Source organism: Anastrepha obliqua, chromosome 4 (assembly GCF_027943255.1).
Source record: "Anastrepha obliqua isolate idAnaObli1 chromosome 4, idAnaObli1_1.0, whole genome shotgun sequence".
NCBI classification, from domain to species: domain Eukaryota; kingdom Metazoa; phylum Arthropoda; class Insecta; order Diptera; family Tephritidae; genus Anastrepha; species Anastrepha obliqua.
This window is the reverse complement of record NC_072895.1, coordinates 33159991-33174646: the sequence shown is the minus strand read 5'-3', so window position 1 is coordinate 33174646 and position 14656 is coordinate 33159991. Positions and strand designations below refer to the sequence as shown.

Genomic DNA, 14656 nt, shown 5'->3' with positions numbered 1-14656 from the left:
TTTTTTTCACATAAATTGTCATGCACATATACTTACTTCCATGAGGTATATCTACATTAATACATTCTGCATACATTAACGTTCTCTGCCATGTAGCTATAAGCACAGAATAAAACAAGGAAAATTAATTTTTTGGTTTCTACTTCGCCAATACCTTGCCGTGACAATCAAACGTACAAAACATTGTTGCTAGTCTAGTGCCATCACCTTCAATAAATGCGCCTTGATAATAGCTATAAGCAATGTTTTTAGGACTGCATGATTTTGACTGTAGTAGCCTTTTCAATTTTTTATGTTTTTTGTGCCGTACAATATATCGTGAATATTCAAAATAATTTTTGTTTATACATTATTTTATAAAATAAATGTTTTATTGCCAACTAGCATATCAATAATGTGCATTATTTTCAGCAAATATCATTATTTCGTTGAAAAACTTGATGCTCATTTGGCTGTGTGTCACCGTATGTACATACACATAGTAGAAAAAGTCTGCCTTCACCTATGCAAATATTCTTTGCATTAGAAAAAGTTCAAAACAATAAATATTTCAGAAATTTTTTTTAATGAGTTTTATTTAGTTCACTTAAACCTAACTATCACACATATTTCGCTACCAATAACAAAATCAAATTTAAAATGAGATCACATAAAATTAAAAAGGCCATTCAAACTAAACGGAAAAAGTTTGCGTTCACTTCAATAATAATAAAATAAAAGGCTTAAGATCATAGAAATGTTTTAAAATTAATAGCTAGTTGGATATCCACGCCTTTTTATGACTTCTAGAAGGCGTCTTTTCATTGATCCAACTAGTTTGGCTGTTATTTCTGGACTTATGGCTTCCCATTCCTCTTTAAGCGCGTTCTTAAGCATTTCCTTGCTAGTTACTGTACGCTCTCGTATTTTTTTTTTTCTAGAACGTCCCGTAAGTGCTCAATGGGGTTAAGGTCAGGTGGGGGTGTGCGAAGTTGTTTTGGAACATTATACAACAACTACAACCTAACAATCTCTGCTGTGTGTTTCGGGTCGTTGTCCTGTTGGAAAACAAATCTTTCACCGAGTCCCAGTTTGATAGCACTTTCTCTCAAATTCGTTTTTAAAATATCGAGATAATCATGTCTGTTCATTATCGACTCAATAAACTATATATTTCCAACGCCCGAACTAGCCATACACCCCCATATCATGGCAGCTCCTCCCCCATGCTTTACTGTAAGTACCAGATTTTGCTTTCCAAGTGCCGTTCCGTTTTTCCTTCAAATAATTTTACGACCTTTTATCCCGAAAATGCAAAACTCGCTCTCATCTGAAAAAATCACACTATTCCAAAACTCAGGTGACTTAAATCGATTTACTCGCGCTATGAAGGGTTGTTTTCGGGCCACTCTGCCGTGAAATCCGATTCTTTTTAGAATGTTTCTTACTGTATCTGGATGTACTTTCTTTTGGTATTTTACTTCTATGTCTTTTGAAATTTGGCTTGCTGTTAATCGTGGATTAGACTTCACAAGAATAGTTATGTTGCGTTCTTCTCTTTCCGTCAGTTTTTTGGACGCTCAGAACAAGGCTTAGACTCCAACCAATTCGTTTGCTAGAAGTTGTTTATCACTCTTTGGACCGAGGAGTATCGCCTCCAAACAATTTTCCCGATTTCCCGATAGCTCTTACTATTTTGCCACAAACTTACAATGATTTTCCTTTCACCAATATCTATTTCTTTTCGCCTTTGGTCCATAGTAACAAAAAATGTATTTCTAATATCAATTTTTCCCTCTTTAGATTTGTTCTTAACCGCGTCAACTACATGAATGATTTAAAATTAAATTTAACGTAATTGCCATGCAAATAATCGTCACTATTCGAAATGAACGCACACTTTTTCTGCTCAGCCTATTTAAGTAACTGTACTACAATCCCGTTATCTGAACACGACGCAGCTCAAACTCCAAAAATTTTGTTCATACTCTCTACGAATAATTTTCTTTGAAATAAGTGAAAAGAAATAACTGAGAGTTTTAAGATAAACACGTTAAATTATTTTAATACTTTATAACAGTGGGTGAACGCAGACTTTTTCTACCATGTGTATATACGTACATTATTCACCGTTATCGTCAATTTTTGTATTTATGTTTGTTATTTTCTACTTAATCTAGTCCCTATAAACACTTATGTTCAAATACAACAGTTCACTTTCGCTTCCACGCTTTGTACCAATTCTTAATGGTTTTTAGACTTTGTTCAGCATCCAGCTTAGTATCGCCTTTTAATTCAAACACAATCTCTGGTTTGTATGAATCACGAGCCTCTTCTAGCACTGTCCCAAAAATTTCACATTCAATATTAGACTTGAGCTTCTTTTCATTATATCCGCGCTCCTTCAGCCTGTCGAATAGCAGTGTGTTGGAGCAAGTAACAACAAAAACAGCATGGAACCAACGCTCTGGGAAAAAATCACAGCCATGATATTCCACAATATTTCCACCTTGCTGCATGAAAGGTTCCATATAGTCCATGAGCTATGATAAATTAAGAGCATTAACTTTTTCTGCATTACTGAACAAAATAATTAAATACCTTGTCCTCATCAAGTATAGGGCAATCGTACTCATCATCATATTCTTCCACAAAATTATTTTCCTTTGCAATTTTGGAGCAATCCAACCAATTCATCTTTAATTGATCAGCTATCCTTTGGCACAGATATTTCTTCCCCGCACCAGGCGTTCCTAATGATAGGTAATAAGTAATTAAAAATTGCACACTATTACACCAATAAAAGACACATGTTCCGCGCCGGCAAAGAATATCTTGCATACTTATGTGTGTAATATGTTTCCATTCATACCTGTGACCAATATATTTGGTTTAGCGTCCACTTTCTCGTCAGTTGTGGCCATTTTCAGTTAATAACTGAAACAACCTCTTTCACTTATTATGCGAGTAAAATAAATTTAAATTTTCACAAACTCGTGTTTTCCTTCAGCAAATTGTCAAATATCAGATGCAGCTATAAACCAAAGCGAATTCATGGATTTATGTGGATTCGCCTTGGATAGAAATATAAACAAACAGCTAAGACACAAACCACTCTCATATCATGCGGCAATTCCTCAAAATAAATACTTCAGCTTTAAATACTAATTGGCCACATTATCTGTATTTTTTCTTATTCAAACGATTATTTGAGTTTAAAAGCTTTTTGGACTTGTCAACTTTTCAAAAGAAGTTCTAGACCAAATTACAGGTACAATTAGAAGTGCATGTTATCATTGTGATACAAAAAACTCCAATAATGAACGACTTTAGATCGCTATCTTTCGGATTGAAACCGCAATAAAACTCTGAAAAAGTGATGTTATAGTAAGTGCTGTTGTTTCTCTTTGATTATAATTTTTTTGTTGGAATGGAAGATGCAATAATTCTCAACGGACATACATATGTGCATATGTAGCTCAAGGTCACAAAGTGCAAGACATGAAATTTGGTCAATACTTCATTTCGTAAGTAGCTCTCGTTTAGTGCGGATCGTACAGTCCACGCGTATTAAATACTCTCCCAACAAAAACAAAGTGGAGGTATTACGGATTCAAAGAAGCAATCGCCAGAATCCCAAAATAGATCAATTAAAGAGGGATACGCTTTGAAAATGTCTTTAAACCTCTTAGGTAGCATGTCTCCATCCAAACTACACATGGCTCCAGATACTTCAACTTTCTCTGACAACGCTACGGCTATCAGTTCGCTTCCACGAAATATTCATATTCCTTACATTCTCAATGGGGAACTATTTGAAATACAAACACAAGACGGTGAGAATGTAACGGTGAAATGTTGCAACTGCCCACCAGATCGTGTGTATCGTGGTAGCGTGAGATCTACCGGCAATTTTCACATGCATATTAAGGTAAAAAACAACAATAAACATTTAATTAATCTGTAAAAAATATTAAAATGCATTCGACTTTGATATTAAATTTCCTGTTATATTTCAGCGCCGCCATCCAGATTTGATGGGGAAAATATATGATATGAAGGTTAATGCTTTAGTTGACCGCAGAGATCGCTTTCTGAGAAACCGTAAATCGACTCGACGTCGTAGTAACAATGCCACTGGCAGCAGAGCGCCTGCATCACGAATCGGACAACAACCGCCTTCAGAACTATTTAAAATTAAAGCAGCCTTTCAGCGGCACCAACTACAACAACAACAAAACCGAAACCAACAAGGAGATCCAAACCAAAAACATCCAAAAACTGAACAAAGCTCTGATATTTTGCAGAAGGTAAAAACTTGCACCTAATAAAATTACCCTTAATTGTATTGCACATAAGAGTAGGAAAATATTATTAATATTTGCATATATAGCAAACAGTTACGATTATTTGAATCACATACACTAATAATATTAGTCCAATAAGGGCTGCGCACCAGAGGTATAGCGAACCGTTAAAATATATCTGCGCTTCGTTAGTAAAGCTGCTTTGTATGTGCCTAATATGACGGCTTTATGCACTGTTATTGTTATTGGTGTTTGCATCTCACGATAGTTCATAAAAAAAAAATACTACTTTTCGACTCTCATTTTTCCAGTGGAATGCGCTCGATCCCTTTCTGATCACTCCTGGCCACTCCCTTGAAAGAGCACATAACAACACACTAATGGACGCGTATATTGAGAAGCCACTCAATTTTAGCCTCAAACAAAATGCCAATGAAAGTACCGTTGCTAATATCAACTATGCAGAGAGAGCAGCGCAAGAGCTGGGTATAAAGGAAGCCAAAACACCTGTAAATTTTAATGAAAATGAAATACCAGTGAGTATCGCACTGACTAAATGTATTGACTGTGTAATATAAATACACCTTATCTTATACTAGATGGCAATGGTCGCAAATGAGCAAATAACAGGGTATGAATTATTGTCGTTGCACAGCAAAAACAATTATCAAGCAGAAAATTGCAACTCAGCAAATGAACGGTTTCGCGAAGAGTTGTCTCCGCAAACTGATGAGCACGTGGCACTTTATCCCATCAATAGCGATCAGTCGTTTTTCGGCCGCGCAACTACATTAAGCGCCATTACACCGTGTCCAAGTGATGCGAACAGTTACGATGGGAGTCAAGATGCTAATAGCAGCAGGCCTTATGATTTGAACTGTAAAAACTTGGACGTTATTAAAAATGAATTATTATTGGCGGAAATACAGCCAATCGATCTCTCTATAGCCCCATCATCTTCGACATTATCAAGCTCTTCTGGGTTTGGCTCCGCCGTGAATGCCACGCAAACTTCACGCACATCAGATGGAAATATAAAATATGACGAGCTTATTGTACAAGTTGTTCATGCTTTGCAGCACTTGCAGCGAGAATTACAATCACACAATCAAACGAATAGCAAGTGGCTTAGTTTGGAAATAGCGAAATTCAAATTTTTGCATCCTGAGTTCGAATTTCAATACTAGTCGGCAGAGCGCATTATACATATACATACATATGAAGGTCTAGCAGGTCTAGATAATATTTGGTGTTTCCCTATATTTTAGCCGCTACTCGTACCGCAGTAAAATTGTAAAGAACCACCGTCATGTACAAAGCAATCCGTTCCAATGGTAGAATAAACTATTAAATTTAAGCGCCGTTTTGTTAAAATTTAGTATAAGACAATAATATTAAGCACAACCCACATATATTTACTTTACAGCTTTGAATTAAGAAGAGTTTAAGTTGAAATTGAAATTATTTACATTATTTAGTTGAATCTAGTTATGAACTGTTAATAAATACCTCGAGCAAACTTTCGATAAATAAAATTGGAACAATAATACCTATTAATAAAGGAGCTGCGCATACAACTGTGACAAATTCAATGGATTTCATCCACCAAATTGTGATGTATGTTTCAATTTTTCCTACTCCTGTGGGAGTATTTTTTTTTTTACCACTTCGTTAATTTTCCACACCTGCTGTCCAGAATCCAGAATGGGGGGGAGAACTTTGCTTGTTTAAGGTCGCGACTTTATTTTTCTCGAAATTTTCCATGCTTATGAATATCTGTTTGTATATAAAGGGTGTTTTTATTAGAGGTTAGGTTTTCAAGTTGGCACAAATTTTTTCGTAGATGGTCTTTTTGACAGCTGTCACTTGATTTATGCTCAGTTTGGTTTGCCATTTCATAATGAATAGACTTACACCTGAACAACGTTTGCAAATCGTGCAAATTAATTACGAAAATAATGGTTCGGTTCGCGCGGTTCGAAAATAATGGTTTTTGTTCAGCGATGAAGCTCACTTTTGGTTGAATGGGTATGTCAATAAGCAAAATTGTCGCATTTAGAGTGAACATAATCCACAAGCCATTGCTGAGACGCCGTTACATCCTCAAAAAGTCACTGTTTGGTGTGCTCTATGGGCAGAGGGAATCATTGGTCCATATTTCTTTAAAAATGAAGCCGGCCATAATGTTACAGTCAATGGAGAGCGCTATAGAGCCATGATTAATGACTTTTTCGTGCCTGAATTGGACGATGTTGATGTGGACGACCTTTGGTTCCAACAAGACGGCGCTACATGCCATACAGCCAACGCAACAATCGATTTATTGAAGGAAACTTTTGGTGAGCGCATTATCTCACGTCGTGGACCTGTGGCGTGGCCTCCAAGATCGTGCGATATAGCACCGCTGGACTATTTCTTGTGGGGCTATGTGAAGTCGCTTGTCTACGCAGATAAGCCCGAGACGATTGACGTCTTGGAAGAGAATATTGGGCGCGTTATTGCTGACATACGGCCCCAATTGCTGCAAAAAGTAGTCGAAAATTGGGCCGCTCGGCTGGAATTTATTCGAGCCAGCCGCGGCGGCCACTTGCCCGAAATCATTTTTAAAACATAATGGCAAACCCTTATCTTTATAATAAAGCTAAATTCTTGGCCATAACATTAAATTATATACGTTTTATTTCATCTTGAAAACCTAACCTCTAAAAAAAACACCCTTTATGTATGTGCATACATACATATTTACATACCACTACTACTTCTCATATACACCACATTCATATAATTCATGCTACAACAAAAACCATATAACGCAAAGTTTCAGACTGTACAAAATTTCATCAAAACTTAAAAGTTTTTAATCAGAATCATCATATAAAGTGGGAGGTATTGGACAGAGGTCATCATAGCAGCTCCCATACAAACTGAAACCTCCATATACCTTTTCTCTGGAACCGCTTATACTGAGGTACTTAAATTTCATACAGTTACATAAATTTCGAATGCCACACTAAAGGCGAAAATCTTTAGATATTGCACAAGAGGGCGTGGCACCTTCGAGCAAGTTTTAAGTGAGCACAAATTACAGTTGATTTTTGATCATTTTTCGCTGAGGTGTGGCGTTTTTTCTTTCATACCAATATTTTTATATGAAAGAAGACCCAGCCGAAAGCCTCTGATGCTAGTGCTGCGTTAGTTTGTAAGTTTATAAAGGGTGGTTAAATTTTAAGGGACGATGTTGAATGTGAACCACACCTAAACGTCAAGTTTTTTTCTGCATTTCATTTGACATTTTTTCAATTTCAGACTAATTCAATTTGGAACTATGGAAAGATACACAATCGAACAACGCGTTAAAGTTATTCAGGCTTATTATGAAAACGGGCGTTCAAATCAAAATCAAAATCATCTTCAGTGATGAGGCACATTTTCACCTCAGTGGATTCGTCAATAAGCAGAATTGTCGCATTTGGGCAAATAATAATCCAAGAGTGATTGCCGAAAAACCAATGCACCCACAAAGAGTAACCCGTTTCCACGGCAGTCGGTTCTACGTTACCGAAACGACCCGGACTTATATCCGGCCAAGGATTGCCACTCCAGCAGCATTCCCCGTATGCAAGTATGGGAAATGTTTATGCTGCTACAACAACAACAGTGACTGTTTGGTGCGGTTTATAGGCCGGCGGCATCATTGGGTCGTATTTTTCCAAAATGAGGCCAGTCAGGCAGTTACTGTGACTAGTGTTCGCTATCGTGAGATGATAACGAACTTTTTATGGCCCGAATTGGAAGATATGGATGTGGACGATATGTGGTTTCAACAGGACGGTGCCACTTGTCACACAGCTAACGAAACAATGGCTCTTTTGCGCGAAAAATTTGATGGCCGAATAATCTCACGTCGCGGCGATGTCAATTGGCCGCCAAGAACATGTGATTTGACACCGTTGGACTTCTTTCTTTGGGGTTATTTGAAAGAAACGGTGTACGTCGATAAGCCTGCAACAATTTAAGAGCTAAAGGATGAGAAAATTCGGCACATTAACGGCATAGAACCTCAATCATGCCTCAGCGTCATCGAAAATTTGGACCATCGGATGGAGGTGTGCCGCCGTTTGGCCGATATTTGCTTCCATACCTAATGGAGCCATACCAGTATTATCATAATAAAGCGAAATGATTAATTTCCTAAAAAAAATTTTGATAACGTCTTATAATTCGATTTAACAGGCTGCACGCACGAAAAAATGTGTCGTTACCTTGCTCATTAGTGTTACCTTGCTCATTGCCGTTACCTTGCTCATGTGTCGTTACCTTGCTCATTGCTGTTACCTTGAATGAACTGCAAGCGAAAGCGCGGAGCGAACGACAAAGCAAACGAACGGCAACGTTCGACATCTTGCTCCCTCCTACTTAAGTGAGCGTATATATGTATGTATATGCGCATATGTACATATATAAATCCACGTATTTGTATTTGCATATGCCTTCTTATTGATTATTATTAATTTGATTTACTTGAAGAATTTAAAATAAAACCAAGTTTGTTAATAATACCTGTTGTTTTAATGTTATTATTATTTTTTGACGTGATAACGTCTTATAATTCTATGTAGCCGGCTGCACGCACCAAAAAATGCGTCGTTATCTTGCTCATGCGTCGTTACCTTGCTTGAACAGCATGTTATGTTATGTTATGTTATGGTATGTTATGTTATGTTATGTTATGTTATGTTATGTTACGTTATGTTATGTTATGTTATGTTATGTTATGTTATGTTATGTTATGTTATGTTATGTTATGTTATGTTATGTTATGTTATGTTATGTTATGTTATGTTATGTTATGTTATGTTATGTTATGTTATGTTATGTTATGTTATGTTATGTTATGTTATGTTAAAGTATATTATGTTATGTTAACTCATTCTCTATATCCATACAAAATATCTATCAAACAAATAAAATTAAAATTTTCTTTTAAAAAATGCAACCATTCAATCAGTATTTTCTTATGACGTTATCACGTTAAACTATCGTCAGTAAACCGACTTTACAGACAATCTCTTTTTTTATTCAAAATCAACACCGGCCCTTGAAACTTAACCACCCTTTATAATAATTGTATAAACTAAAAAATAAATAAGAAATATATGGAAGAAAAATTCTACAACCGTCAAAAAGAAAATGCCAATGCCGATGCTTCGAAGCAACTTAAATTTGCGCTTTGTTGTACAATAAAACTGATTATCCATCCAAAAAAAATCGAATTCAATTTTAGATAAAAAAAATACCAGTCTAACGGTTAGACGCGATAGAAGTGAAACCTTCCGTAAAACAAACTGATAGAGAATAAGACGAAAGCAGCATTAGGAGCGGGATAATTATAGGTTCATTATAATATTGCTATAAAGTTCATATTTTATTTTCTTCATTTTATTATTATTCATCCTCAATGTTTTCAATTTCAACAAATGATACGAGTGGCTTAAGATAGCTAAAATATGATACAAATGCTTTGGTTTCGATGTTGTCAACATATCTTTGAAATACCGCGTCAATTGTTGTTTTTGATCGTGTTGTCGATTCAGTGCGATTGTTACACATTTTTAAATTGAATGTTGTATTGAGAAAGTCAATTGAAGGAACCGCTGTGTCCAATGCAAAATTTACGTTAAAATCACCACTTAAAATCATTGGAACTTTATCGTAATCTTTTCTAAGTATCCGCGATACTTCTGGTGTATACTTTATTAAATTTTCGTGAATGAATTCCGTGATGCTATTTATTGATTTTTTTTTTCTGTCGATATTCACGACACTTTTCTGCATTATTTTTCGGCATAATTGCGGTAAATATTTAAAAATGAAAATATTTACGAATATAAAAATACACACGCGGTTGCTATTATGAGCGTCCCCAGCAAAACCTGCGTGACCGAAACTCTAACACAATTACCTTTTTTTGAATGTTACAAACACATATGCACGCAGGTTTTGCTGGGGCGTGACCGAAACTCTAACACAATTACACATATGCACTCGTATTTGTTTGAAAATCGACTTTTTTTTGGTTCTCCGTCACCTTTGGAAAATGTGTAAACAGTAAGCAAACTTTATTCATATAATTTTCCTCATTTTTGCATCAGTAAAATTAAACAAACGCCGTAGCCGAATGGGTTGGTGCGTGACTACTATTCAGAATTCACAGAGAGAACGTCAGTTCGAATCTCGGTGAAAACACCAAAATTAAGGAAAACTATTTTTCTAATAGCGCTCACCCCTCAGCAGGCAATGGCAAAACACCGAGTGTATTTCTGCCATGAAAAAAAGCTCCTCATAAACATATAAAATAAAATAAAATAACTGTATAAAAAAATTTTTTTTCTTGTGATTCGAACCAAGGATTTTGGATCGGAAGCTCACATTGCTAACCGCTCGGCTATCGCGCCATGCTGTCGGCGCTGGCCTAAAAGTTATTTAGTTCGTCGCTACGTTTATATCAACATATAATATAACGCTTCGTAGCCAAGAGGGTCGCTTTTTCGTTTCACTTTTTCTCAAATCACTCCCAACGATTCTAAAGAAGTTTTCACTTCAAAAATTTCATTGTGTTATGTAGTAAACGACTATCCGACTATCCTAGAGAAGCGCTAAAATTATGGTGACTGTATCCTAATTTATGAAGAATATCACAATAAATGTAATAGTAGCTTATCAAGCCCGCCTTAGCCGAATGGGTTGGTGCGTGATTACCATTCGGAATTCACAGAGAGAACGTTGGTTCGAATCTCGGTGAAACTAAAATTAATAAAAAAAAAACATTTTTCTAATAGCGGTCGCCCCTCGGCAGGCAATGGCAAACCTCCGAGTGTATTTCTGCCATGAAAAAGCTCCTCATAAAAATATCTGCCGTTCGGTGTCGGGTTGAAACTGTAGGTCACTCCATTTGTGGAACAACATCAAGACGCACACCACAAATAGGAGGAGGAGCTCGGCCAAACACCCAAAAAGGGTGTACGCGCCAATTATATATATATATATATATATATATATAGTTTATCAAGCCCTGCCTCATCTGATCTAATAGTAGGCCCAAGAAACGTACCATTTCGACGGGGTGGGCCTATGTGGAGAGATGTGTTGGATGAGTGGGTTTTTGAGGGCACATTAATAGGTAATTTCACACACTTATGTTAAGAAACTTGTTTATCCTCTATTTCACTTTAACATCCTTTCATGTTTAACTAACCACATTTTGCTTATTTAAATTCCAGAAAATTAATTAAAATTTTTAGTCAGTGAATTATTTATTTTACGGAATCAATTCAAAATTATGTGTATGTGTTTATAGCAATTCTATGCAAAACGCCCTTAAATCTCCTTACCCACAAATACATTTTTTTCTGCTTCCACACTCAAATGACAGACATAAAAAATTTGGCTTTTGAATTATGTTTAAAGTACAAAAAAGTTTCTAAAATTTTTACATTTTCATTTCTCTACTCTATTTCTTCTGCTATGGATTTAAATTAAATATACACACGCGTACATATGCACATATACGTGTACACACATACGAATAAAAAGTGCGTATTCAAAGGAAATTTCATCAATTTTTGTTCCAAGGCATTGAAAAGAAATTAATTATCGCGATTTTTGCATTTTTTTATCCTCATCCACACTCGCGGATTCTGTGTAAGTCACCACCGCTTATCAATTGAAGTTATTCAGGGTTGTTTCCATAAGTTTCACCCAAGACGAACCCCCGTGCATAAACACAAAAAAATTGCTCTCATCTCTCGCAGGGGTGTTTTTTACATACATAATTGTATTCCTGCCTGCCAGTCAGCCAGGCTGGCTAACGACCTACCCCTTCCACCGTCACATTTTACACAATCTTACCACATGGGTATTGTTTATGATTTAAAAAAGAGACACAAAAGCAGGTACGTGCTCATGTACTCCCAACATAAACTCAGACAGAATTATGTATGTAGATAAGGGTAGAAAAAAAGTAATCTTGCTTTTTTACTAATTACAATGATATCGAGAAACGGGCTAGCAAGAACGAAATCTTAATTTTTCGAATCAGTTGTTTGGCGTATTTCATCTCAGCCACAATCATTCTAAAATAACATTTCACTTTTTATTGCTACCGCAGAGCATAGCCATAGAGCCATAGCTAATTGTAAAATATGGAAAAGAAAAAAGAATATTTACGTTGTTTGATGCTTTTCTATTTCCGTAAAAATAAAACGGCCACAGATACGAAACGGAAAATTTGTGCAGTATATGGTGATGATGCTGTTAGTGAGCGTGTGGTACAAATTTGGTTTTCAAAATTTCGAAAGGGCGACACAAGCTGCGTTGACGGGCAACGCACTGGGCGTCCAGGTGTCGCAGATAGTGATAAAGTCAAAATGTTAATTGAAAGAAATCCTCTTTTCACAACTAGAAGGATTGCGGAAATTATTAATTTATCGGAAAAAACCGTTGCCGACTACTTGCAACGCCTTGGATATGTGGTTGATGGCAATGGCTGGCGCTTCGATGATACTGCTCCAACATGTAATGACAGCGACAACAACACATCGTCAATAGACGAGGAGAAGAGTGTTGCAGAGGCAGAAGTATTCGGTTATTGCAACAAAGAATTTGCATACGAACAGCAGTCTCTCAATTGTAGCGTTCAAATCGCCCCAACGGAAGCAAACATCTCTGAGCCCCGACCGCCAACTTACTCTACCACAGGCTTTACATATATTGAAAATGATAGCTACCATGACATCAACGAAGAGGGCAAAGAGAATGCTAACACTGGCAACAACGCTCCAAATGCTTTGCCCTCATTTTCGGAGTATTTTTCGAATGTGTAAGTTTGTGGCCAAATAAAACGTTTTTTATTTGTAGAAAATTTGCATTTTTACAACATTGCATTACAAAAACTTGAATTAATCCATGTTATGTTTCGTTTTAGTTATACCAGTTACCTTAGAGGTGGTAGCAGTGGATATTGTGCAATCGAAAATATAAACTGCAACTCTGTGTAGACCTTTGATGGTGGATATCCGTTAAAAGGGCACGAGTAAATTTACATACATATTAACGTCATATACGAGTATCTAGTCTGCAAACACAAACAAAAATGTTGCAATCAAAGTAGACTCGCTTGCTTGGAAGTCCGACCAAGAAGCGTATGTCTCTAATAATAACACATAGTTCCTCTTTACTGCGAGTATACATTAATTAATTTATTATAATATTATACATACATACATACATACATACATATGCATATGTATTTAATCAAATTTTCAAAAAGAGCATTTACATACTCTGTATTACAATGTTTTTATTTCAATATTGTATAATTTTTAACACAGCGTTATGTGAGACGCGACTGACCGAATTAATGATTTTTAATCTAAGCGAAACTTGATTCCTATTTAAATGGCCTGAAATAAATGCGTATATTTTATTGAAACTGAAATGAATTTTTATTTTGTTCCTAAATAACACAACGAACGCATCCTCTTTTGATAAGCTTAAGTTCGATTTGGCGAGATGTTTGTAAAAATCGTATTTACATATATCCCGATTTTGTTCATATTCCAAACATGTTAGTTTGGGGGAAAAAGAAATCCATTATTTTCTCGGTAAATGGCTGTTCTGATCGATATCTCGTAAAGTATTGATCAAACAATTCAAAGTTTATGCTCGTTGCCAAGGTGGCATTTCACACTAAAATAATTAATTTGCAGTTTTTTGTTTGTGCCATTCAGTTGTGAATTACAGGGTGACGGGGTGTTAACAATTGAAGTCAACAAAATGAAAATTCGGTGCATTTTATAGTTTTTCTTTAATAAGAGCGAAAATGCAAGCCGCGCCGCTGAAATTCTGAATGGTGTTTATGGTGTCGATGCTGTCACAGTTAATTACGTGCAATTTTGGTTGCGTCGATTCCGTTCATTTTTGATGTTAAAGAAATTGTCGAAAATGTCCATAAAATCACAGAAATAATCAAAAATGAGCGAGATGTTAGTAGTCGTAGCATCACCCAATAGCTAAATATCGACAATAAAGCAGTTTTAAAATATTTGCGCAAATTTTACGCAAAAATAATGGATTTCTTTTTACCAAACCTATATAAAGGGGTAGCAAAGTAAAGTTTTATCACCAAAGTAAGTTATTTTTGTACTGTATTTACTTTAGTTAACGCTGTTTTCGAATTTTTCCCTTTAATTTTGTTATTTTATATTAAAGAATCGACTTTTTTCAATTTATTTTGATTAGGAAAAGGTTTCAAATAAAACTGCATCAACATTTTTGACGTGATAACGTCTTATAATTCGATTTAACAGGCT

At 35.9% G+C, this 14656-nt stretch overlaps 3 protein-coding genes across 3 annotated transcripts; 2 read left to right on the top strand and 1 right to left on the bottom strand.

Moving 5' to 3' along the window:
- Positions 1–2119: 2119 nt before the first annotated feature.
- LOC129245433 (adenylate kinase isoenzyme 6 homolog) lies at positions 2120–3042 on the bottom strand. The gene is made up of 3 exons (XM_054883594.1): positions 2852–3042; positions 2581–2732; positions 2120–2522 (listed from the first exon to the last, which is right to left on the bottom strand). Exons 1-3 carry the CDS (start codon positions 2901–2903, stop codon positions 2193–2195), a joined length of 534 nt encoding a protein of 177 aa, XP_054739569.1. The 5' UTR covers positions 2904–3042; the 3' UTR covers positions 2120–2192.
- Positions 3043–3281: 239 nt separating this feature from the next.
- Positions 3282–5896, top strand: LOC129245431 (uncharacterized). Its single transcript, XM_054883592.1, has 4 exons — positions 3282–3910; positions 3999–4289; positions 4598–4822; positions 4886–5896. The coding sequence occupies exons 1-4, from the start codon at positions 3653–3655 to the stop codon at positions 5471–5473; spliced, it is 1362 nt and encodes a 453-aa protein (XP_054739567.1). The 5' UTR covers positions 3282–3652; the 3' UTR covers positions 5474–5896.
- Positions 5897–12359: 6463 nt separating this feature from the next.
- LOC129245432 (uncharacterized) lies at positions 12360–13766 on the top strand. Its single transcript, XM_054883593.1, has 2 exons — positions 12360–13164; positions 13270–13766. Exons 1-2 carry the CDS (start codon positions 12488–12490, stop codon positions 13340–13342), a joined length of 750 nt encoding a protein of 249 aa, XP_054739568.1. The 5' UTR covers positions 12360–12487; the 3' UTR covers positions 13343–13766.
- Positions 13767–14656: the final 890 nt, after the last annotated feature.